This window comes from Psittacula echo (assembly GCF_963264785.1).
Source record: "Psittacula echo genome assembly, chromosome: 6".
In the NCBI taxonomy this organism is placed as follows: domain Eukaryota; kingdom Metazoa; phylum Chordata; class Aves; order Psittaciformes; family Psittacidae; genus Psittacula; species Psittacula echo.
Genome location: NC_137743.1, coordinates 29,744,361 through 29,771,169, shown reverse-complemented (window position 1 = coordinate 29,771,169; position 26,809 = coordinate 29,744,361). Strand labels below are relative to the sequence as shown.

At 38.8% G+C, this 26,809-nt stretch overlaps 1 protein-coding gene across 4 annotated transcripts; it reads left to right on the top strand.

Annotated features, from left to right (window-relative positions):
* Positions 1 to 1,637: 1,637 nt before the first annotated feature.
* Positions 1,638 to 24,998, top strand: HACD2 (3-hydroxyacyl-CoA dehydratase 2). Of its 4 annotated transcripts, XM_080622102.1 has the most exons (7): positions 1,638 to 1,813; positions 7,641 to 7,758; positions 8,091 to 8,109; positions 12,464 to 12,552; positions 18,444 to 18,565; positions 19,246 to 19,424; positions 21,630 to 24,998. In XM_080622102.1, the coding sequence occupies exons 1-7, from the start codon at positions 1,683 to 1,685 to the stop codon at positions 21,710 to 21,712; spliced, it is 741 nt and encodes a 246-aa protein (XP_080478228.1). In that variant the 5' UTR covers positions 1,638 to 1,682; the 3' UTR covers positions 21,713 to 24,998. The 4 variants fall into 4 exon arrangements, with proteins under 4 accessions (XP_080478228.1, XP_080478225.1, XP_080478226.1 ...); XM_080622099.1 differs by lacking the exon at positions 19,246 to 19,424 and having other exon boundaries at positions 1,661 to 1,813; positions 21,641 to 24,998; XM_080622101.1 differs by lacking the exon at positions 1,638 to 1,813 and having other exon boundaries at positions 7,644 to 7,687.
* The last annotated feature ends 1,811 nt before the right edge of the window (positions 24,999 to 26,809 follow it).

Genomic DNA, 26,809 nt, shown 5'->3' with positions numbered 1-26,809 from the left:
TGACTCCAACCTGTATTTGACCTTGCATTTTCTGTTTGAAAAATTGGATTCTACTTCCACTGAAGAAGGGTCTCCTATACAGTTGAAATCCTGTCTCATTTTGCCAGCCACCCTTATTGGTCTAACAAAAGGTATTTCTTTTTCCTACAAACCTCGTTGTGCTCACATAATGCTTGCAGAAAGCCACATCTGGGGTGCAGTTGGGTTCAAACACTCCCCAGTAGCAGAGGTCATGCAAGACACTGGTACTGTGTGACATGGGCCACTTCATGCTTCTTGTATCTCTTCTGTACAAGATTTGAGTTCTCAAGAGACATGGAAAATTTGGGACTGGTCACCGCTTTTCTGTACTCAGGTTTCTGGGTTTGCAGAAATATAATTTGCTTAATCACAGGCCGGTCCAACTGCCCAAGCCTATTTCGGCATATTTCTGCTTGATGGAGAGGCCTTTGCTAATTGTACATGTGGCACGTGGGGACTTTAGTGTCACTGTTTCTCTCTGCTCACAAGAAAGACAGCACAGCACTTCATGGCTCTTGCCCCTGCAGTGTCAGGCTTTTAAATTGTATAAAGTATTTTTAGTTGCATACATGAATAATGTATGATCTCTAAAATTTTTCCATTTCATACATGTATTTCATGCGTTTTCTCTAACGCATGTTTCTCTGAAATTTCTTGGCACATTTCTTGAAACTTTGCACCAAAACATTGCTGTTTGAAAAGGAAATTCTTGTAAATCATCTTTGACTTTTGAGCCCTACTGACTGCAAGAGATTGTCCATAAACGCCATGGATCTATTAGGCCACATAAATGCTTCTGTGGGGGCAGAATTTGCTAGACAGGGAGGGAGGCTTATGCTGTTACTCTGCACTGCTCATAAAGGAACTGCACTGTAACTAGCATGCAAAGTATACTGACAATTGTTTCTGGATGTTGAGAAGTAACTCCACAAAGTCCTTAAAATTTCGGGGGGCAGCGGAGGGAAGAGGAAAGTTAAATAATGTTTTCATGGTGACTCTTTAGGAAGGAAGTTCTAGTTCTAACTCCTTTGAAGAGGTTGCGTGAATTTGTGCTACTGTGGAAGTAACGCTACCCAAGTTTTTGCCATTACATGAACTTCAGCAGAACACATGCTACAGCTCCATCTGCACTCAGCTTCAGCAGTTTAGCCAACTGTCGGAGTCATGAAAACCTACCGAGCATTCCTAAAATAACCTTAGACAGCTAACGCTACTCATTCTTCTAAGAACGTGACAGCCGTATTTCTTCCTGCAGTGGTCAGCCCGTCGAGGGGCACTTTCAACCTGCTCTAAAATGCGACCGCAAAGGCCGTTTATCGCTGGCCTCCCCACAGAGCCCGACCGGGCGGGCACAGGCAGCAACACCGAGCTCCATTCTGCAGGAACGAGAAGATCCGCCTGCGGCCCGGAGAGCTCAGCGGGCACGGGCCGGCGGTAAGAACGCAACACTTCCGCCTATCCCGACCCCAATCGCGCTGAGGGCCAGCTGCCGTACTTCCACCTCCTTGAGCTCCTTTCCCGATGCCCGGCGGGCAGTCTAACAGCTGCGCAGAGTGAACTGCCCGCCTCCAAGATGGCGGCTACGGCAGCAACTGGGGAAGCCCCGCCCCGCGGCGCTGCCGTACGCTGAGAGAGGGCGGCGGCCGCAGGAGCGCTGTAACATGGCGGCGTCTGGCAGTGGTGGCAGCCGGGCGGATAACGGCTACAGCAGCCAGCAGCCGCGGCGGAGGAAGGGTCCGGGTGCCCTGGCCACGGCCTACCTAGTTATCTACAACGTGGTGATGACGGCGGGGTAAGGACGTGTGCGGGGGCCGCCCGGTGCGGCCGATGGCGGGGGGTCTCTCTGGCAGGGGCGCGCCACCCGCCTGCCCCCTCCTCCGTGCCCCGTCTGTCTCCTGAGGCAGCCGCCTTCCCCCGTATTGGAGAAACTTTCCCTGCCTGACGGGGCAGGGAGGCGGCCGGCCGGCGCTCGTAGGGAGCGGCGACCCCCGAGGGTGGCGCTCCGCGCCGTGCCCGGACGGCTGCCGGAGGGAGCCTGCGGGCTCGGGGGTCTTGGCTTGGACGGGCTGCGGCTGTGTATGCCTGTACGCGTGTGTGTGTATGCATGTACGCGTGTTCATGCCCGCCGTGCGTGCGGGTCGGGCTGGCGGCCGTGGCTGGCTGGGAAAGGAGCCCCGCTGCGGCTCGGTGTGCTGGACTAGCCGAACTGGTCGGTCTCTCTGCGGCTTCGCGTCTTTCTTGTCTGCCCCGTTCTCCCGTACAGTGCGCAGCCCTAGTGCTCCCTCGTGCTGTATCCCGTCACGCCTTACGCTGTCGATAATTCTGAAAGAGCGCAACTAAGGACCTCTCTCCCTGCTTCTCATGCTGTAGGGGGGTGCCCGGTCTCCTCCGGTACGTAAGGCTGCTGTGCTTGCTTTCGCATTTCTCTCCGTCACACACTATAACGATACTCCGGAGCCGGCAAGGGTCCGGTGTCGGTGAGTTACCCCGGAGCATGGCCCTGGTGCTACCCCTGCCCTACCCGTGCTGGGTGTGAGCCCACTCCGCGCTGGCCGAGCCCGTCTGCGGCATATCCTCCTCGCGCCCCTTCCAGGACGCATTAAGTGGAGCAGCTCAAGTGCGTGTTCTCTGGGAACTGCTGCATTTTATAATCGACACCTTAATTTCCTCTGCAACAGTTTGCTCATCTAAGTGATTGTGTAGATCGCTGTTTTGGGCTCACCACGCCTGTGGGGTGTATTCCAGCACTTTTCAGTATAGAGGTGAGCCTAAATGCAGGGGTTTATCCACCGTGGTAGTTCAGAAGGTGGAGCAGTTATCCTTTAGAGCCCTGCGAGATTGCCCCATGAACCCTTCATCTGCCACGTACTTAGGTTGAAGGTGAAAGCTGCTGCCTGTGACATGTGAACTCCGAGCTCTGCCTGATGCTCTGTTCTTGTTCCGTAGTAAAATGGAGACTTGGGCCCATTGGTGTGTGCTCTGGTGTGTTCTTAGGCACAAAAATAAAAAATAGCAACAACTAGGGACTCTAAAGATAAAGGAAACTTAAGAGACTTTTTTCTTTTAGTTTTTTTCTTTTTTCTTTTTGAGGCTGTATTGGAACACTGATAAAAATAAAACCATCCTTTGAAAGATTGAGGATATTTGAGAAAAGAGGCTTTAAAATGGATCACGAATAAGCCTGTTTTCCGCTAGATAAATCGTGGCAGGCAAGGAGTCAGGCGAACAGAACAGGCTCACTGTTTTGGGGGAAGATTAGTAAAGAATTAATATAGATAAAATTTATTTCAAGAAGGTAATTTGCCATGATATCTTTGCTGGTGACAGTTGGTACTATTTCAGTTTACAGGATAGTTACACTTAAGTAGAACAAAAGGTAGCTGGGAGGGAAGAGCTGGATTTTGGTAAGGTGCTCATTACACCTGTTGGCCAATAGGTGTATTCCTGTGCAATGGAACTGCTAAGCAGCCTTCTGGCTTTGTGTGATATTTGCAGGGTATTTCACGCAGAGGGGAATGATAATTACTCACCAGTTTGAAAAAAAATTAAAGCCAATTCAAGTATTAGAAACTCAGAAATAAATAGCATAAATCTGTACTTAGCTTCTTATTGTCATTTAAAACTTGATCATAATGTTACCTGTTTTCCTGATTTATATCGAATCTCTTAGAAAATTCCAGTCTTGGGTGCGATGTGGCTTATGGTGCTTTAATGTGAGTTGGTTTTTCTTCTGGGCATGTTTGTGATTAGATGATTTCTGCAATTTGGGGAGCTACCACAGGAGTTCTGTGATGAGGGTTTGTATCTCTGCATTGTTACCCAGTGCTGTTCATTTGGGGTAGGTCACTGATAATTTATCTTCAAATGAGGATTTTGTGCTTCCCCTGCACACTACTGAAATTCAACAATACACAACATTGAACTTAGTTCTTTTTTAGAAGCCTTCATAAGATAGTTTTTCAGGAGTTGGTTGGCTGAAGCTCCGTTGCCCGTATGAAAAGACTGATACACAGCTGGTGACAGTGATGACTGCCCCTGAGTCAGAGTTCTCAGACTTGGTTTCTCAGACAGCACTGCCTTGGAAAGAAAATTGTGAAAACACAGAAAAAAATTGAAGGTGCCCAAATGATGAAGTGATGCTGTAAAAAGCACATGGGGTTTTCCTTCTTTTAAAGTGGGTTTGTTTCATATTCTTTTACAAAAAGGTGGCTTTTAAACTGAAACTCACAACTTTGTCATGCAATAAATAGGTACTAAAGTAAATGTTTTAGAATCATAGTTGCCTTATTATTTATTTAAAATGGATCAAGTAACAATTGAAAATTCTCAGCATAATTATTGTATTTACTTTGCATTTATCTTGACTTAGCTAAAGAAAACATACTGATTCTAAAAATACCAGATCTTATTCCTAATTTTATACTGCAATAGAGGTAGTGTATGGATTCCTAGTAATACAATGGCTTTTGAAAGAGTAAAACACTGGGAAAAGCATATATACCTGTGGATGCCTAAATGAGGCGGCATGCACTTACTGTTTTGTTCGCGTGGTGTGGGTGTTTTCTTTAAGAAAAGGGACCTCTGTGATACAATGGGAGTGACCAGTCCTCCTGTTGGTTCTCAGCTGTACTTGCTCGTTTTTTTGACCATGGTTCCAAGTGTTAAGCTGGAGAAAGCATTGCAGCTTTCTTCCCTTGCATTCAGACTGTTATTTTCCTGTGACAGCATGAAGTCATGTAGTCATGCCTGCCCTGGCATAGGAAGCTTATTCTGGAGGCATAGCTGCAGCATAGAAATTACGTAAAAACCATGGTTGACCAAAATCGGTGAATAATGGGGAAGGCGGGGAGGGAGGACATGCTGTTAGCTGACTGTAAATGTTTTGGTAAGCTGCTTTAAAATGCAGTTATGTTTCTTATTTTCAGTCAAGGGCTGTAACTGACTAGTACATATAGGTGGAAGTAGCTGATGGTGGTACAAAGAATGAATTTCAGAAGTATGTCTCTTAACAAGATGGATCTTAATGTAATAGCTTTTGAATTTGCAAGGGTTTATGTTATAAGTGTTGAGCGAAGAGTGTTCTGGGTTTCACTGTCTATGTCTTCAGTGACTGGTTTTTGAGAGTCACAGTACATATTTCCCTTTTCAGGTGTGCTCAGTGCATAGCTTTACTGTATTCTCTTGCATAAATGATGCAGAACCTCAGTAAACTTTGCATGAGAAATCACTTCTAAGAGAAATAAAAGGAATTAAACTAAGGAGCTGAGCATGAAGTTTTTCTAGCAAGACTAAGCAATGGAAGTAAAAAAAATAAATATAATTTTTCTTAGTTTGGATTCATTGAGTAAGAGTGTAAGAGTCTAGCTTAAAGTTTACATGGTAATAGTAATTTAAGGAAATGCAACTCCGGCTGGTGTATCAGGTAGACTTTAGTTGTGGGTCATAGAAAACTGGAAAAATTAACTTACAGCTAAGCTTCCACTTGACAGTAGTGCCTTTTCCTGCCCTTTTAAACTTCTCACCAAGTTTCTTTTTCAGTTGATCTTCCTTGCTTTCACCTATTCCTATTCCATTCTCTCTAGCTGTAGAGGGTGAAGAACTATTTAAGAATCACCAAAGCAGGACAGAGGTGCTAAAAGCTTCAACACAAACTAGGCACATCTTTTAATTTTGTGCAGATTAATACTTTGATCTGTATTAAATGCTTTTTGAAGGACAGGAAATGGAATGGAAAATACAGTCTTTCTGGAGTCAGTGACCCCTCAGGGAGGGTGGAGTTGAGCAAGGGGCTTTAGGTCCTTTGGTTGCCACTTACTTTACCAGTCATTTGGTTAAGGTGAGAACAGTTTGCAGGCCCAATCAAGAACTGGTATCTTGTGCAATCTGAGAAGTTGCGTAATTCAGCAAAGTTTCTCAACAAACATAGAAGGTTAGGAAAAATAGACAGCTATGAACAGGACAGTGCCAACCTTACTGGTTTATTCTATGCTGAAGTCCAAATACAAAATTAGTCTCATTCTTTCTTTGTAAACAGCGGTTACTTGGCAAATGTTTGTCTTTGGGTTTCACAAGGCAGCTTTAACTGCAATAACTTGTCACTTCTGAAAAAAAATGGGGGGCTTGTTTCTTGTTCCCTATTTCTCTTTCCCAGTCCCACTGCTTTTCTTTGGTGCTTTTCTTCTGAGAAGTCCAGGTAAAAATGAAATGACATTTTTTCAGTTGTACTAACAAATGTTACAAACACAAATTTGGATGCCAGAGTTACTTATTACTGAAAAAGCTGAATTTCACAGTGTATTTCAAACAATTACTACACTTGGGACAATTTTGGTATGTACTTCATAATACCTAAGCTAACGTGGTACTTGTAAGCATCTAACGTGACATAAATTAAAGGAGTTTCTTCATCTCCCCTATTGCAAAACCACAGCTGCGGATTTTTTTTCCGAAGCATAAAAAGCTATTGCATAGTTATGGACTTTCTACATGTATACACACACTTCCACTGGGCTGCACTGTTATTAGCAGAGATGCTTGGTGACTGTTATCACAAGCTTTGTAACAACACTTCTGGGTTTGGAGGGAGGTGGAGGTAAAGCAGGGTGGCATTAAGAGTAGCTGAGGGCAGGACAGCCAGGATGAGCCTGTCAGTGAAAAGTTTGGGAGCTGCTGGTAAGGATTCTTACTTGTTGACCAAATCCTTCTCTCCGTATTTCTATTGCCACAAGCAATTGGAAACTGAAGTTAATTGTACATGCTACGTTCAAGTGAAAAAGTGTTTGACCAGGGTGTACTCACCTTAGTTTTGTGGCTTGTCCTGGACTTCACTGAAGAATTCCTGAGGCTGTGGACAACTGTGGTAGTGAAAGATGTTACTGTATTGGCTAGGACTGAGGGAAAAATTTTTAGAATTGCTTCCTAAAGTGCCTGAGGGGAAAATCCATCAGGGTTAGCAGGTCACAGGTTTATGGTATAGCTGCAGTTTTATAGGCAGGCTTCTGCAGGCCGAGGTATATTTGTTGCTTAACAGGAGAGCTGGGACAGGAATGGCCAGTGCTGCCTTCAAGGCTTTAGCAGGCTCAGTTTTCTCAGTTACTTATCCGTAACTGTTTCTCATAAAATATATGCTAGCAATTAAGCTGGATGGTCTACCATAAAGTCTGAGGGTTTATTTTGAACTGAAACATTAAAATTATTGCCTTCTGGATCTTAATTGTTTATGTCATACTTTTTTAACGTATGGTATGGTAAGAGATCTTTGACTAACAGCAAATGATTTTCAGCTCTAAACTAAACAAAAAAAATGTGATGCCCATCTTATTTAAAGTTCCATAACTAAATTAAATGCAGCTCATAAAAAAATGAACTTAGACATTAAAGATAATGGTATCGTGTTGGTGCTGAACAATGCTTAAAAAATGTGTAATCTTTAACTTTGATAAATTTGCAGAGAATCCAAATATTTAATGTTTTCTGTGTTGCACGGGTCGGCAGAAAGTATCTTTCAGCGCAGTTCTATGCCTGTTGTTTCCTCACATATCAGAAGAGGGGTTAAAGCTTTCTTTGTATTTATGCTCTGCTTAATGTCTCCTTATCTTAAGCTTCTTTCTCTCTTTCAGATGGCTTGTTATTGCAGTTGGTCTAGTTCGAGCATACCTGGCTAAAGGTAGCTACCATAGCCTTTACTATTCAATAGAAAAGCCCCTGAAATTCTTCCAAACTGGAGCTTTGCTTGAGGTAGGTGTAGTCTTCTTCCCTAGCATTACTGATACTTGCATGAGTGTTTTGTTTTGTAGAAATAAGGTAGTCTTTGTTGAACAGTGTGTTTATAGAATGTTTTGAAGGTAAATGTAAGAAAAATGCCTTCACACAACTGCTGAGTTTTTCCTTTTAACAGTCAGTGAGGGAGCTTTCTGCTTGCTATTTAGCTTGAGCAGCAAGAGCTAAATATTAAGTTCAGTCTTTGGAATACAAGTATCGAATCTTAAGCTCTTGTGGTAGAGCTAAGTATGTTTCTGAATTGCTTCATTTGAAATGTTAGTGATTTGATTTTTTTCTTTCTGTTCTAGATTCTGCACTGTGCGTTTGGTAAGCTTATAAATTTTCAGTTTTATTGTTTTTATAGAAGACTGCAGTTTTAGCAATGTATTAGCACAAAAAATGTTATGGTCTATGAATTGCCAGATTTCATTCTTGCATAACTTACTAATTTTTTGCTTGAAGTACATTCCGATTTTTTCCTAAATAATTTGACAAGCTACATCAGAAACGAAAAATAGTGTAGCGGGTTTTCAATTACTTGACATTCTATTTTTATCTAGATCCTTCCAATGCTACAAATCTTAGAGCAGTTTATAAATGTTTTATAGTAGATCATTACTCTCAATCTCTACGTCCTATAATCTTCTGTACCAAGCTGTCTTTCCTGCAAAAAATATTTCTAGCTGGAACTAATTTAAAATCCGATAAAAATAACACTTCAAGCATGTAACTTTGCTCCCATCCCTAGAGCATAGATGTAAGTTGTAAAATTAGGAAGGGGTAACCACTCTTTATCCTGGATTTGGCTGTGCTTTAATGGAACTGTTTGGGAGAACTTAAGGCTTGACTAGACAGTTCTTAATAGCCTGTACTGTGAGGCTTCTTTGATAGCTTGGTAGTAGGAACTCAATCATGTATGTGTAGCCGTGGGTGAGTAGCAGTGTTATGGTTCAGTCAGCCTGAAGAGCCCCTGATGTCTGAGTGACAGGACCGTCTGGTTAGTTATGAGTAGTGAACAGTTTGGCCACAGCATTTGCATGTTTTATTCATAGAATAGATGATGTGTCACAGTTTCTGCAAGATCAAAGCCAGTGTGCTATGAAAGGGAGCAGTGCCTGTCTGCATACCTTTGCTTAACTCTGATTTTTTTTAAACAATCCAGTCTTCACAAAGAGACAGTCTTATGTTTAGGTAGTTGGTCTTGTGATCTTAAGAGTTTTTGAGCTCCTACCTGAATGCTTGCTAGCCACTATTTAAAGAGTAAGATGGCATTGAGGTTCCTAAAGCTGCAGCTATAAACTTGCTGCTTTTCACGTATTGTGCAGATAATTTACATACTGGAGGGTGTAATAGACTGCTGGTTCATATTGAATTTCTGTGCAAGAGATTTTTTTTGTTGTTGAATAACCAAATGTGTTAGTTGGAAAACTTGTTAATATACATACTTTCGTCAGCAGAGGGCAGTCTAATTCTATATTTGATAGAGTAGTGCTGACCTTCCTGAATCGTTACTCTGAAAATGTTATCTTATAAAGGGCAGTCTGTAGACTGTTCATAGATCATCTCAAGAAATGAATGAGCAATGAATGACCCTTCAAGCTGATGTAAAGTTTTCTGAATAAACTATATGTTGCTTGTGCTGCCAAGGCAGTCCTTGCTGTACTGGTTTATTTTACGGAATGTTAATCACTGTTTTTTTACCAGAATAAACCATACTTATTTTAAAAAATTCTCAAAAATCAATAATAATGTGAAAGCATAGAACTCTTACTTAACAAGTGACAAGAAGGACAAGTTATCGCTTTCAGATAAAATGCTATTTTACCTTCCTAAATCTATAATATTCTTTTGTTTTCTTAAGCTAAACTTGACTGCAGATGCCAGTGTTTGCTAATTTTCTAATGAAATCGAAAAAAGAGTGTAAAAATGTTGGTTGAATTATCTTTCTCTCACACATTAGAATATATGTCCACACAAATAAGGGAGAATCCTGTGTTTCACCTTCCAGGCAGGGGCAGAACAGCAGACAAGATGACTGTAGCAGCCTGGCTGTGTGCAAAGCCAATAGTTCTGGCTTACTTGATTTGAGGTGTGGATCCATTTAGCCCTGTTATCCTCAGTTGCACAATTTAGTACTGGTGAAGAGAGCCATTAGTGAAATGTTGCAACATTTCCTACCATTATAATTCTATCTTTTTGCTTTCCCTAACAAAGTTTTTTACAAAATCCCCACTTATTATAATTGCCCACGGATTTATTTTTTTTCTGTTAATGGAAGTATTTGTCAGCTAAATAAAGTGAGGGGGCTTTTGCACAGCTGGATATGCTGCCACTGTCTGCTGTAGTCCTACTGACTCTAGTAAAAGTTTCTGTGCAAGGAGAAACAGGAAATTTGTAGATTCTTTTGCCCCCACTAAACTAATTGCTGTAACTAGAGCTGTAATTCTCTGTGAGTAGAGGAGCTTATATGTGACAGATGGCTGTGTGTATCAGCATAACTTTTCGCTCCACATCTTTTGAGTGGAATCTGAAATGTTAGCATCTGTGAGGCAAGTTCTTCAAAATACAAAGATTGATAGGGGAATGTATCTATCAAGCACAATTGAGAACAGAACTTTGGCATGTGGCAAAGATTTAAAAAATGAAGAAGAGCTCTACAGGAAGAGAGGAGGTAACATGTAGCCCAGAGACCAAGAGGAGACACTGAAAAACAAGCAAAGTGACTATGCAATTCCTTGGCTTGTGTAGCAGACAGAACCCAAGAGTATGCATGGCATTGACAGCATGGAAGAGCTTCTCCCTGGAGGAACTTGGTTTGGAAAAAGGTGATAGGAGCTGCCAAAATGTGGAAGCAATAGTAGTAGTACAGGGATTTTGCGAAAGTAATAAAAGCAGGAAGGCTTTGGTGAGTACAGGCCCAGCCTACAGAACGGCTACAGTACCAGTTCTCCTCCCATAGCAGTGCTCACCAGTAATCCTCTGGTAAGCCAAAGTCAGCACTAGCGGACTTTGCATTAGTCTGCTCCGTTAGGAGGGTACCAGGGCTCCACCTGTAAGCTATGCATACAGCCTATTCTCAGCAGGAACTCCATGGAAGAGAGGAAGCACTTGCTGGGAGTTGGAGGATTTCCTCTGGGCGGTGTAGTCCAGGGTCTGGGAGAGGTCTGGATATGGCTTACCTGGTGCTTGGTTCTGGACCTGAACCCTCTGTCAAGTACTGCTCTAGCATGTGAAGTGTTGCATAAGTGGTGACAGAAGTTTTTAAAAATGCCAAGCTTAAAATTGGCTGTCAGGTAGCTTTTCACTGCAGTGAATAATGAGAGGCAAGTAATGTTTATTTAAATTATAGCTGATGAGTCACTTATTTTGATCTCCTAGTTTTGGCATAGATGAGCATTGTCTTGGCTATAGTGAAAACCCCTGTGTGTCTAACTTGTGAGATAGTCTTAGATGGTTCATACACAGTCTTTTTGACTTATTTATAGATTCCTTTGCAAGAACATTAGGTTATCTTGCATAGGGAGGGATGATCTAAATTGTATAAAAGGAAAGGCCTGTTATAGGAGTGAGCCTTTGATGTGTACAGGTTATGGGGTTTTAATAGCACCCCTTTTTGCATTGTCTGAGTAACAGACAACAGTTCTGCCCTGAGGTTTTACAACAGAAATTAGATTATGAACAATTCATGATGAAACCAAAGAGAACTGTGTGTAGGATTTTTCCTGCAGAGTAGCCCTCAGCAACTTTTAATGCTACTCTACCTTTTACTCTAAAAGATTAACATAATGACTGGGTGACTAAAAATAATTTTAATGAAACTTGCTTTTAGGTTATCTTCTTTCTTCCTCTTCTACTTTTCAATTTTGTCTTTACTTCTTCCTGAGGTTGTTGTGTTGCTTGCTGTGATTTGCGTTAGTTTTAGAAGCACTTTTATTGTATTTTGGGAGCTGCATCTGCTTTTGTGTTTGTCTTCATCATGCTATTACAAGAAAATAAAACTTTGTGCTGTGAATGTTAGAAGACCTGGATGTGTAGGATCCTTTTAGTAGCAGTTTAATCAGCACCTCATAACTTAGAAGAACCAGTAAAATCTGCTTCCTTGAGAAAATCTTAAAATTGTTTCTGTGTCTACAACACATCAGCTATTCCTCGGGGTTTGGTTTGGGTTTATTTTTGTTTGTTGTTTTTTTTTCTTAAGTTATATTTGTAAGAAGGGAACTTTATCAGGATATGGGCTGCATCAGTGTTCCTTCAAAATAGTTCTAACTTTTGCTTGCTGTTTTGGGGGTTGTATTGTGCAGGATATCTTTATTATTTTTACTCTTTAAATCACAGTAATAAAAAACATCTTGGATAGTTCAATGAAAAAGGGTTTATTTGAAAGACTGTATAGCAAAGCTATGTGGTTGAAGTTATCTCATTCAGCTGTTTTGTGCATTAAGGAATGTGCTGTGGTTGAAGGCTGGTTAGTTTTATTTGCATTTTGATGCACAAAGTCTTGTCAGTTGCACTACATTAGGCTGTAAAAACATATAACAGGACAGACTTCATATTCTCAAATTGAAAGAAACGAATGCTTTCCTTCTAAAGAAATTAAAATAACTGGACTTTGGCTTAGCTGTGGTTTATTTCCCCACCCCAATAGTCAGAAATATTTAACTAATTGCAAAATATCTTCCAGGCATTGTTCCCTCTTCTGTTGTTCTGACTGCTTTCCAAGTGATGTCAAGAGTTTTCCTGACGTGGGCAGTAACACATAGTGTAAAAGAGGTAAGTTAAGCTACAAAATAGGTAGAAAAACTAATAACCCATGCTAAAAAGCACGTGTTGATCTCATTTTCTTTAAAATGACATGTTTGTATCCCAACATGTGAAATTTATGTGACTTTTTGTGGATGAAAAGAAATAGAAATAAATCTGCCATCATCTTTTATTGACAGTCAAATAGATTGAGGTCTGATGCACTCACCATAAGACATCTAGCTCCTGAATAGGTTTTGCAGTGCTTACTGAAAGTTAGAGAGGTTGCAGTGTGTAATACATAACCCCGAATTGAGAACAGCGTTCTAGTATTGATCTCACCGGTGCAATAATTAGTAGTAAAATCTCCTCATTGCCCCTCTCTTTCATGCACAATTTGCTTTCTTTACCATGGCACATGGGAGCTCTCCTTCAGCTGTTTGTGCACAGCAATGCCTGTGTGTTCTCTGTTACCACTCTCCAGGAAAATCTTCCCCTTGTCCTCTTGCATTCAAGCACAGGTGGGTTTTTGGGCCTGTGAGTTTTTTCTCATTGCTCTACTTTATACAAACCTTTGCAGAATCTTTTGGAAGCTGTCTTATTAAAGTATTAAGCTGTCTTAAAGTATTTGTGATAGCTGTTTTAAAATCTGAACATGCTTTAATTGATACAACTCATGCTGAGCCTTTCATGTCATCTGAATACCTTGTAGTAGCCCAGATATGCTGCATGTGTGGTGTTACTTTAGCCAACCAATTTTACTGGTTTTCTTCTTATTAAAGAGGGAAGTCATTATTGATACCAGTGTCAACGTATCTGCCTGAAATAAGAGATGGTCTTCTAGTGTCATATGCATGAGATCTTTTGTGACTTGACATGAAGAATGTCTTAAGGAGCTTGTCTTATTACCAAGTCTTCAGGGAAGCTGCTCTCTTTTCCTTACTCTTTATTCTGTTATCAGTTTCCATCCACGTGTAGAGTAACATAAGTCACTGTAGCTCCTAGTAATTGACAGCCCATTCTGATATTATGGTGCTTGTTCATGTGGAGCTGTAGTTTAATACTATTTAAAGTGGAGGAATGTTATTTTTCTAAAAAAAAAAACCCTCAAAAAAACCCCACACCAAATTCTTGGAAATACCTTCTGATGGATTTCACTTTTGCTGCAAATAAATGTACTCCAGCCTCTGTGAATTGACTAGAGATAAATACTAGATTTTGACCAAAAAAAAAAAAAAACAACATGTAATCCCAAAACAGTTTTTAGATATATGCATAAAATATTTTTAAAGAGCTGTGCCTGTCATTTTGCTTGTTACCTGTATAATGTTGGGGTACTTGGTGCTTTGTAATGAACAGTGGTAATCTGTTTCTTATGGATTGCCTCCTGCTTTTGAAGTACCCCAAGTGTTCAAGGTTGGATTGCATGGATTAGGATTATTCCCTGTGTTGTCTGATAGGCATCAAAGGCAAGTCTCTAAAATGATTGTGGATTAGGGTTTTTTGAAACTTTATGCCCACACTCTCACTGGAGAAAACCAGCCAAATGGGAGAAAATGTGAGCAACAAGTTCAGCCCAATATTCAATGTTTAACAAGGAAGGACTTTTTTAACAAGAATTCTTTCAACAACATTACACATAGGGGGTTTTTTTTCCTCACATCTGTGTGATCTTGTAGCTAAAGTCTTGTGATAGACTGTATTATGTGTTACTTTTATTAATGTCTTAGAAAGTGGCCATAAGAGCGGTAAGGATGAGGCATTCTGTGATGGGTTTTTCACCTGTGACTTAGAAAATAAATTAAGAGGTTGTATTCTGACCTCTCCCCTTCCCCCCAGCCAGAGAGCATGCAGTCTCACCTGGAGACTTGTACTGAAAGTGTCACAAGTGTTCTACTTTTTCTAAAGGGCTGTCTGCACAAGTGAGCTCCATGGTGAAGTCCAGGATTAAATTCTCACACAGCTTTATGGAACTTGTAAGCTATGCAGTTGCATGATGAGGTTCTTGTAAAATAAAACTCAGTTATCCTCTTTAACTTTTTGAGTGAGACTTGTTCAGTATCTTGCTTTTCCAGACTGTTTTCGTATATAATACAGTTAAAAGAAGAAACGTATTGCATCCCTCCTTCCTGTCAGAATACACTTCTGGATATGTGATGTGATTTGAAGCATGCTTCTTGCTACTAACATGTTTGTGCTTTTTGTTGAATTTAGTGCTGATGTGTTGTTAAATTCAATACAAAAGTATTTATAATAAATGTTAAAGCATGGCAAATGTTAAAGCACTGCACACTTTGAGTAGCAACGAGATTCCCCTTACCTCCACCATGAGCAGCTGTTAGCTTGGAGGAGGGCCTGGCCTGGCATGTAATACAGTACTTGCATTTGTTTTGTCATTACATCAGAAAGGAGTCAGTTTGGTGAGTTTTGCTTTCTCCTACAAAGGAGGAAAGAGAATGAGCAGTTTGGTGTGAAGGGCTAGCAGAAAGTAGGCATAGAACAACAGGAGGTGCCCTTCAGTTTGAAGTTTTTCTGAATTTGGGTAAACAATGAGATCATCTGGTGACACCAAGGCAGGCCTTCCTAGAGTTCTATTCTGATAGATAATTCTGCACCCAGTTCTGATGAGTAATTAAAAATTATTTCAGCAGTGATTTAGTGCTTGTCCACTTAGGTTCAGTTACAGATATATTACAGATAAGTATAGCATGTATTTAGAGGAACCTTTCTAGAACACACAGAGGGAGTGGTGTGAAGATGACATGTACAGTATATTGAGCTGGTATCTAGTATCTGCAGTTGTGAGTTGAATCTTCAGTCAGTAACAAAGCATGTTAAAAGGGGAAGAACATCTTAAACTATGGTAGCTAAGACTAAGTTGTAGTAAGAGAAGCCCAAGCTGCAAAGTTCAGAACTCTAAATGGGTGAACGCAGTTGAAAAGCCTGATTCATCACTGCTTTACATCTATGTAAAATCTGAGTAATTCTGTGTAACACAAATGTCTGTCAGGGCCTTTGTGCCTTCTGTGAAGCTTTCTCTATGGAGGGAGACATGCTGTTTTGTCATTACAGTTGCATAGTGTTACCGGTTTTATTCTTCTGCACTGGATTGCTTAGTTATTTGTTTAGCAGAAATTTTCTGCAAATAATTTGTCAAACTGTTACTCTTAAATGTGGAGAAATCTGTAGAATTTGCCTTTCTGTGCATAAGGAGAACAGTAAAAACCTCCTAGGCTTTATTTCATCAATTCCCAATTGTCATCTTTGCATCTTAAAAGGCTATGGGTTCTCTTGTGTTTTAACAAACAGTTTGTGCTATTCATAATACTGAAGATAAGCTAAACTATATTTAGAACCCTCCTTGATGATAAATTGGTTTGAAACATAGGCAAAAAAATATGCTCATTGTATGACTGGCATATTAAGACAGTTGGACAAATAAGTTGCAAATAAAGTGTAAAATGTGTTTTGACTTTGTCCAACACCTCTTTCAAAGACTAGCATGAAAAAGCAGAGGAAGAGAAATTGAGTTCTGAGGACAGCAGTGGGCTTAGTGGTTTATTAAGCTGTACTTAGCTGTTTCTAAGCTATGCTATCCCCTTATCCTCAGCTCACAAGAACAATGCAAATGCAGCATTAGCAGTGCCTAAATGAATAAGGCTTTTGAGAGACTGCTTTGTGTATGAGTTCCCAGGGGTTTGATAATGTGCATCTTGGACATTTGTATTTGATGTATTGAAAAATTTTCATTCCTCAAAGAGATGTTCTAATAGTGACAGACTTCTGACAGGTCTGTTAGTCCACAAGAATCATTCTTTTTAATGATGAGCTGTAGAATATAGGTAAAATGTGGTGATAAAATGCACAGTAGTCTTCTATTCCTTACTGCACAGAATGGAACTATTTGAAAACTGTATAGGAATGAAAACTACCGCTGTTTTCCAGTATCCTTTCTTCCTTTAAATAGGGACACAAGCTATAAAAGCACAATCAATGATTCTTTAAGGGACTTTAACAGAGTTGTAGGTGTTTTATAATGGTGTGAACTGTTTTAATAACTCTTAAACCAGTGAAGGCAGTGTTACAGAAGTCCTGTGATAGAACTGGATTCTAACTGCCAAATTTTTTATTTCTATGGGTATCATTCACTGTTACCTTCCCAGTTTCTTGTCCTTGCTTATATCCTTGGGTGCTACTTGAAGCTACAAATTTTTGGTTGTTGGTTTTACTGACTTGTGTAGTTAGGGAAAGTGGGGTTTCAAAGTACAGTGAAGTTTGTGACTTAGATGAACTGACTAAGCTGCTACTGCTGATTGGACCAGAAGATGCAGCTCTGGAGTGAGTGCTTGGGACTCCTTGAGAACAATAACATCTGTGAAGTGCTGTTACCTTTTCCAGATTGAGAACTAAGTCTGGCTTATGAAACAGACCCCAAACAGGATTAGGATCCTGTAGCAGTGTAAAAATAGATTTGGTTTCCTCTTTGAAAGTGTTCAAGTAAGTTTTGGATTTTGTTCTGTTATGATGATATAAGGGAGATCAATATATAAGCAAATTATCAGAGTTTCCTGTGGAAAAAGGACAAGGTGCATTTGCTGTGAAGTGCAGTGAAAGTGACTTGAAAGGCTATACGCAGCAGAATGTAGATTAACAGCAGCTCTACAGTCCAGGATATCCCAAGATTTATAAATATTTCTGGATTTTGTAGTTTTTAACAGAAACATTTTTACGGGTAATTCTTATGAGTGTTTTTACAGACAAATACATGGTCAGTTCCTTCCTATTAAAGGTTTCTGATTGCCCATATATTTTGGTGTTCCTTTTTTGGGTTGTACATGTACTTTCCCCAAGATGAATAGAGTGTACCACCCACACCTACTGACTTCCTTTTTCCTTTTTTCAAGAGTTGGAGGAAAAAAAAAAAAAGTGGGACCCTGTGGCTGAGGTCTTTCATTCCCACAGTCTGCTGAACTTGAGCGCGAGGTATTTGCACAGTTAAGAATACTGTTGAAAAGGACGGAAGGAAGCAAAAGGCTGCCTAAAAATCATGTTTGCTCTTAACAGTTTGTAGTTCGTGTATGTGACCCTATAGACTACTTCATCACTGCTATTTCTTCTGAAACTTAAACTCATAATTATGCTTCCAAGTCTAACAAATCCAATAATAAATTTCAAAATACATCTTTTGAAGGTTACCATTCAAAATATGAAGGGAGTAAAAGCTACTTCAGTGGTGTGTGTCCGAAATAAAAGCTCTAAGAGGTGTAAAGCAGTGAAATGTAGTAACGCCTTGAGTGTAACATTAGAGGAATTATGCTGGATAAAATATGCAGAAAAGGAACAAGGGATAGTGAAGCAGGTAGTTGCAAAGCTTACCCAAGGTGTGACAGTCTGAACATCTGCTTTTTCTCTCTTCCTAGCCTTTGTCCTGGTGGTGTTCTGCTGCTGCTCAAAATTAGGACCAGTTTCTCATCTGTAGAGTGCTTCTACTCAGAAGTAGCATGGACTAGGATCTGAATATAGGTATCAAGTGTTAGAGTAATGTGTTAGCATCCTTTCTGCTTGCCGCACTAAGAAGCAATCATAGGACTGAAGTAGAAGCTGGTAGTAATAAGAAGAGGTTTGAGTTGTTCTCAGCATTTCAGGGATTTCTTGTACTGATGTAACTTGCACAGAGTGGGAGATCTTAAGTTATCTGATCACCAAGCAGAGTTATTCTTAAGCAACTAGAAGAAGATGGAGCATGATAAGGATTTTTAACTGCTGTTACTAATGTTGCTTTTAAGCTCATTCTTGGAGTCTGTTCTCTAAAATGATGCAGTAAAGCAACCCATTTGAATTGATTTCTTTGAGGTTTTCTTGGGTCTGGTGAGTAATTAGTAATACTTGAATTCGTACTGAGCTTTTTTCCTTTCTTACAGGTACAAACTGAAGATAGTGTCCTGTTGTTTGTAGTGGCCTGGACAATCACTGAGATAATCCGTTACTCTTTTTATACATTTAGCTTATTAAACCATCTCCCTTATCTCATCAAATGGGCCAGGTAGGTGGCGTAATAGAAATCATAGTCTTAAAGCACTGATTTGACAGGGATATTTGTCTTGTAAAATAGTTGCAGTATAAAAATTAGATTCTGCCTTGAGTTAGTTGCCTTGTTTGTGAATGTGACTTCTTAGCTTCTTTCCAGCACAAAAAAAATATATTGCACTGTAAACTGAAAGAATATATTGTCAGAATTCTGCCCTATTTACAAAGTGATTGTCAAAACTGACATTTAACAGTTAGAGGTAACAGTAAGTAAATTGACATTTAGCAGTAACCCTTGAATTCAAGGGTTGTACTTGAAACAATCTGTAAGCTCATTGATTAGTATCAACTGTGATTGGCCTCATTTTAAGCAATATAATGACCTCTACCAAAGAGTTTAAAATTCAAAGTAACAAGGGGGGGGGGGGTAAGGAGGGAGGAGGAGAGGGTAGGTGACAGTAGTTTTGAAGAGTTTTTAAATTCACAAAGGTGATCTTTAAGCAATTGAAACTAGTTGCTGATTTGAATACTTGTCTTGCAACAATGTTCATGCCTTGCCATACTTTAGTCAAATAAGAGCTAAGGGAGATGAATGCGGCGTTGAGAATCTAAAATTTTAATATCCATAATATTTAGCAAATGCTTTGTTAGAATTTGTCATCACTTTTAATCATTTTCATAAATGTTTTGTTCTAGGTACACTTTGTTTATAGTATTGTATCCAATGGGAGTCTCAGGCGAGTTACTCACAATATATGCTGCATTACCCTTCGTCAGGCAGTCTGGCTTATATTCCATTAGTTTACCTAACAAGTACAATTTTTCTTTTGACTACTATACGTTCCTGATCCTGGTTATGATCTCCTACATTCCAAGTAAGTATGAGTTTGTTAGGGTATTTAATGTTAAGAGCTGTAACAGGAAAAAAATAATAGTTATGGGATTAACATACATGTAACTAATTTCTCAAAATTAGTTCTGAAAGATATCTAAAGGAAAAAGGGAGAGTTAAAACCGCAAGGATTTTTTTCTACCAACACCTGCAAAACAGTAATACATGCTTTTACTTTTACACTTGGAATATAAAATTACTGAGGTACTTTTTTGGCAGATGTTGATGTCATTCCTCCCCAAGACTTTTAGGAGGACAAAGTTCAAACCTGCTTCTTAAAATTCAGTTCTTTTTCAGGAATAAGAACATTGTTTTTGTATTAGTGGATAGGGAACCGTTTCTGTTGAATTAACTTGAATTGACATGATCTCTGGTTGATGTTTCTATAGATTGAATGAAGATTTGGCTTTGCTGCTTTGAAATGGAGAGTAGGAACATGGAAGTCTTTAGCAAACTTAAATGTGCAAATAAAGTCTAATGTGTAGAATAATGTAGTTATGATGTTGCTGCTGTTGGCTATCTGTAGCTGTCTTCATATGAACCTTGTTTGTGAAGAATGATAAACCATATTCAAAGATAAAAATTTGAGTAGGGTGCCTGTCTATAGCAAGCACTCACACTTTCAGTGAACCACATTGTAACTCTGACATCAGGGTTCATATGTTTTCCAGCTGTTCTTGAAAAAGCGCTTTTCGTGCCTTTGTTTTCTCCTTCTCCCCGTCCTCCAAAAATGGTGATGTTCTTAACCAGGCAGCCAGAACTTTGTTTTAGTCAAAATAACCATGAGTATTAATTACTCTTGTGTGGTAGTTAGATCACAGGCCATTTAGGGGGGAACCCACATTGAACCCAAGTAACAGTTTCATCCTGCTTTCTCCATTACAGTTGCTATGTCTTAATGAGGTTTTTTCTGTGATCTTTTATAATATGCTGGATGTGTAATGTTCATTGAATGAAGTCTTTTTTTTATTATTTTTTTAATTATTGTGAATTGGTATCTGAACTCTGCGAACCAACTGCTTGGAATTAAGTGATCTTAGATGCTTTCTCATCTGAAGGTATTCCTGAGATACAAGAAAAGCAAGTGTTCATTGCAGTCATTGATTACACTGTAGTTCAGTTATAGTCATAAAAGCTACCTGTACAGGTGTTATGCCCTGTGATCCTACTGAAGATCTTGGTAACTGTTGTTAAAAGGAGAGGGGGTTTTACATTCTAGATATTTGCATCTTACCATTTACGCCACTTTAAATCTCTGAGTACTTATTTAGTGTCTGTCAAAATTGACATTTTTCTAGAAAAGATGTCATTAAATTATTTGTATATAATGCATCCCCATTACTTAGACTTCTAGTGGAGAAACCATGTGGCTGTGTATTCTGTTATGTCTCTGGACAGCTGTATTTGCCCATTAAGATGAGTGGAGTGAATCAGGATAAGGATGAAACAGTCAGGAAATCAAATACAGGGTAAAGAAAGCCAAAAGAAAAAAATGTTGACCTGAAAAAAAAAATGTTAGTGCACAAATTAAATAGAAATTGGCTTATGTTATGATTAACACTTTGCATGTATAACATAAAATTTAGGCTAATGCTGACCTTGCTTAATTTTTGTGTGGTACACAAAAGTTTAGTGTCTCATGGCAATTTTAGCTTTTGCTGCTTATAAACATAACTTTTCCATACCCTATTCTGCAAACATATTGTGTAATGTAGTCTTAGAAATAGAAGGGGAAAAAGCTTTGTGTGGAGGGTAAGGAGGGAAGAGATGGATGAGGCACTGGTTTGCATAAAGTTCCTTAGGTCCTGAAAAAGTGTCATCAGAATTGCAAGAAATGTTAACAAATCTGGAAATTTCATTCTTTTGGAAAGTATTTTCTTTCTGGTGTGCGTGTGCAGTTCAGAAAACTTTTGTCATCCTGCTTGTATGTGCAGGGTTAAATAAGCCATTTTGCATTTAATTCAAAACGCATTTCCTCTAGCAAAAGTTAAATAGTACCTGAAGCCTAAGGACAATATTACTTATTCTCGTTAAAGAATAAAAGGCAATAGACAGCTTGAGCAGAAAGCAGATAAGCATATTTTCTCTCAGTAGAGAATTGATGACCTTCTGCATGTGACTGTGCAACTTACACTGATATGTAAGCCTCACTTCATACTTTATTTACTTAAGTCTGTTTTCTCTTCAGTCTTTCCTCAGCTGTATTTTCATATGCTACATCAGAGGCGAAAGGTACTCTCTCATGCTGAAGAACACAAGAAGTCGGAGTAATTCCAACTCTTTTTCAGAACTTTTCAAACATCAAAATGCTGCAGATTTTCAATACCCAGCACATTTATAAAGAATATACCAAGATAGTATAAGTCAGAAGTAAAAGACCTATAATTTAACAAGAATAACCAATAAATCTGATTTCACTGAAATTCCACAATATAAAACATAATTTTCAGCTTGCAGTGCTTCAGAAAACTTCTAAACTTTGTGGCTTGGCAGTTAGCCTTTTCTTTTTCTTTTTTCTTTTTTCTTCTTTTTTTTTTTTTTTTTTTTAAATGATGTGCTAAAGGGTTTCATTTATTACTAAATGCCTGAAGGTTGCAGTGTGAGTGATGAAGTTATACCCACTAAATGCTTGAATTGGGATTATATTACTGATACCTCTTTTTTTTTAAGTGCTTGACTGCATGCCAGAAAGTGTACGTATTGCTGTGAAAGCAAACAATATGCTCTGGAATACTTTATGATTTCTGTCAGAGACTCCAGTGAAGAATGTAATCTGGGCAAAGTGTCTGAATTAAAGTTGGTTGTGTATTTAAAAGGTGATGGGAACAAGAACAGGAAAACATTTACAGGAAATGAGGGGAATGTGATTCTTTAAGAATTTAAACAGTAGGTATCTGACTAGAGTGTGTTCTCTGAAGATCTCATTTAAGCTGATTACTTAAATGCTAATGTTAATTCAGAGGCTGTAATGCTTATCTGAAACATTAAAACTCCTCTAAGTACTGCATCCCTGGATATTTTTTTAAATATTAAAAAAAAAAAAAAATACTAACTGTAGTATTTCTAGTGATATCAGTAATGAATCTAAACAATATTAGGAGGCAAGTCACCCAGAAACAGGTGCAGTTCTCCCCTTTTTTACTTTAAATTATCATCTCTAATCACTGTCCACTCAGTGGTACTCATCTTTCAGTGTTGAGGACTATTTGGTCTACCATGAAATCATTTGAGGGCCTTGTTCCTCAACCTAACTTTCCTCAAGTGACTAAAATGTATCACTGGCACATCCAAGCAGGCAGTTCCAGGCACTCAGCTTCTGAAATGTTGCAAAGTTGTAAGCTCTTTCTTTGAAAGTGGATCATCTCATGTGTTATGTGCTGCTTTTGCAAATCAGGCAAACCTTCCCTCATCTGCTCTTTTGGAAGAGCAGAAGGCCATAGGAAGTTAAACTTGCCTAGGTGCTTTCTCTGGTTTCTCAGGCTAAGCCTTCTTTGGGAAGGTAAAACATAAAATGAAACACCTGAAAAAACCTTGTAACAAGGCAGAAAGCACTAATGCTGGGCGAGCAGTGCCCAGAGTTATAAATGAACTGTTGACAGGGAGTGGGAGTGGAGGGTGGGAAATGGGAAGGATTAAGGGAGGGAGCAGGGTAATGAACAGGTATCCAGGCAAAGGTGAAAGGAAATGTGGGTCATGGCCTTCGCTCTATCAAATAGTCCTATCTTCAACCAGTCAGAGCCACTAGACAACAATACACAGGCTTCTCTGGCTTCCCTCTTGTACCATCATGATTTAGTGTGTAAATGAGGTGTGACCAGTACTATGGTACCTGCAGTACTAGTCTTGTGCTGTGCGTGCCAGCACCTCTCCCTGGATATGGCCCATATCTGTGTCCCAGTTACTTGTTTGATGCATTGCAGCTCTCCCTAAACACAGCCACTAAGTACTAAGGGCACAGGCTCTCTGTTCTAGCACTCAGGGAGAGCTAGATCTACAATTATTTTGGTTTATGTTTGACAAAGCTGTATTTAAAATACCCAACCAACCAACCAAACAAAAAAAACCAACAGCCTTTGCATTTTTCAGTAATTTTTTTTGGCTCCATCAAAAAATCTGAGTGAATTTTCCTAGCACTCAGTAACATATGTAGCACCTTTAATGCTCAACACAAACAAGACTACTATAAGCAGGGAGAGGGAAAAGAGACAGTAATTATCTTTGCTTCTATTTTAAGCCTTTTAGAGGCAGTTATTGGCTGTATTCAAAAACTCTATGGCCATATACAACCTAAAAATGAGTTTGCTTTCAAAGATGCAACAATTTCATTTCTCCATTAGGTTGTGTGGTGCTTTGTTGTTGTGATCTGAGAAATGTTGCGTCACACTGTTCAACAGCGTAAACTTCCATCTCAGAACAAAACATCTCCTTTTGCTTATACTTGTCAGGAGTGCTATCAGAAGCATATTCATAGTGGCTATGCTCAGCTCATGAGCTTTTCTTGATTTGATTTCTGTGCCCAAAAGGATAAGGTTTCAGATGTGTTGATCCAGTTTGGAGAAAAATGGCTGTGTAACATTCATACCTCTGTTGATGAGAAAGATATAGTACAGATCTGTATTAGATAGCATTGGCACTATGGACAAACAGAGCTGCCAGTAGGGAGAGAGCTTATACAACCTGCATCTTTACTGAATAAGCTTTATTAGAGAATATTTACTTTATTGAAAATATTAATTTACCACACAAATGCAAATAGACTACAGCCTTTTAAAAGAAAATTGAGCTACTTTTCCTTTTTTGAAGAAAAATAAAATGCCTTGATAATAAAAAATCCTGTCAGCCAAGTTGATTTAAAAATTATATTCTCAAGTATGAACATGCAGTTAGCATGTAGAAGAATACCCTCACTTCAGCTTGGAGTGCTTTTTCAAGTTTAGCTTCCATGGAAATCACTGGAAGGTGATCTTGAGAACTGTAGTGTGATGCCATAATACTGTTTGGATTTTTCCCTAACACCAGCTTTGGTCACATGTGGGATTTTTCCTCCTCATAAAGTAAGAACAAATTTTCCCTCATCTGTCACTGAAATTCTAATGTGGTTTATATGAACTTTATAATAGAAGCTTTGATTAGTACTCTTTGTCACAAATCTGTTTTTCTTTACCCACAGACTATTTACTTGGCTTGCATGTTTTCTATCAGCATCACCAAACTTCTGCTGCAGCCATGTCTTCTGCTTAAGTACTCTGTTGTGTGCACTGATGCAGTTGACAGTACTTTATGTGCTACCATGCTGGCTCTGAGTTAGTCATTACCCTCTAAAAGACCAAGGTGTATATCAGTGTATAGTTTACAACTGGAATTATAGAAATGTTCATATTGTAAATTACAGTAAGATGCAGGCTACAGTGCAGGTAAATTGTAATTTTTCACAATGTGATGTTTCTATCAAAGGTTTAGTTGTTTTTTTTTTATTTATCAGTATAAAGGTTGGCATTTGTGTGGACCAATCTGCAGTGTCATTTTAAAGCTTCAGCTTAAAAATGTCATAAGTATACATCAAATCATACATTTTGATGTATATTTTGTCAGTGAAATCTGGGTGAAAACTATATACAGTCATTTTTGTATTTTTTCTATGTTGTGAAGAATAAAATTGTAATTTTATAAGTCTGATTCACTAAGATTATTATAAGTTAAATGTATTTTTTGTATATTTAGGAATCTAGTATTACCTGGAGCTCTGAAAGATTAAGCATAGACTTTTTATGCATGGTTGGAAGATATTTCTACTTGATAATTCAGTGAAATGGTTTGTATGCTAAAATATGTATGCTAAAATGCTGTTGCCTTGTGAAATTGATTCTGTGCTCTCTGCCTGGATTTGGCCTACTGATCAGTGATACTAATTGCTATAATCCAAATAAAATAATTCTGAACAAAAGACGTTGTATTGTTACTGTTTAAAGAACAAAAGCAGATACTTTATGAATGCCAATTAGGGCTGTGGTTTTATTCATTTGTATATAATGTGTACCTTGCAATTTGTAAGATTTTTTGGCATACATAACTTCTAAGGTGTTATGAATGCTCTGCTTTTCACTTTTAAAAGAGGCATTAATAACAGCATATTAACTGACTATGTCAGCATTCAAACTTAAAGCTTCCTGAAGGATCCTCTATAGAATGCAAGCTTTTTATTCTTCTGTGGTTATCTGAACTGTAGATGGTGATGGTTTTCTACAAAAACAAAATCATTTGAGTATTATATAGTGGAATGCTTAACTAATGCAATGGAATACTTCAGAGTTCATTTACTAAATATAATATGTCTGCTACCACAGCAACATTCTTAGCATTGACACTTCCTGAGAGAGATTTAAATACTGTGTCTAGATGCCATTAATGCTTATAAATAACAAATTGTAATCCTCTAATTGGAACTGAGTAGTAATTGCAGAGTGGGTTCTATTACTCTAGGCATATGCTTGTCATAAGATTGAACAACTACAGTGATTTTTTTTGTTTGATTGCAGACAGGATGAAATAATGTTGTCATGCCCAGTTATCTGCACATGTCCTATGCATGACAACTGTGACTTAGCACTACTGTGTAATTGAAAACTTCTCTTTTAAATGCTATTCTGCGAAGAGTGGTGCTGAGCTGCATATGTGCCTTAGAATAACTGTTACTGGTTATTTGTGTTTCCTCTTTGCATTTTGAAAACAGTATGTGTGGAAACAATTTTAGTTACTTAGGGTAACATTAAAAAGTCTGAAAAGCATAAGGATTCTGTGTTTGTAAGTGAATTAATTTCACAATAGTACTTAAGGCTTATCTTAAAGCATTGGCAGTTCTTGACGTAAGACTTCAGGAAGGGTCTGTGCTGGTGTTTTGAGTTAAAAATAAAATTATGTGAATATCTGTGGTTCAGTTCTGTTTGATATGGACTGGGCATTTCTAGAGTTGGTTGGTTGATTCAAGCCATGCAACTGCCTGGAACTTTAGTCCGTATTAAGTGGTTTTTACATTCTGTTTCCTGTCTCCTGTGGAAATACTTTTCCACATGTGTCAGAAGACTTCTCATACTACTTTGAAGCAGTTGGAATTAAAAATGTGGATGGAAAATTCAAACTCATTTAATACTGTTGGTCACCAGAATAATGCTTTCCTTTATAGATATGAAAGATTATAAAGCCCATTTTATGTCTTCAAAAATTAGTCGGACCTTCTATTGTCAGAGATGTATTTTTCTCTTTGGTATGATGATATTGATAATGTGCTACTATTAGGGAAAGAGATGTAACTGTCAATATTCTACCTTCATTTTTCTAGTGGTTTAATATATGAATGCATATTCCGTGATG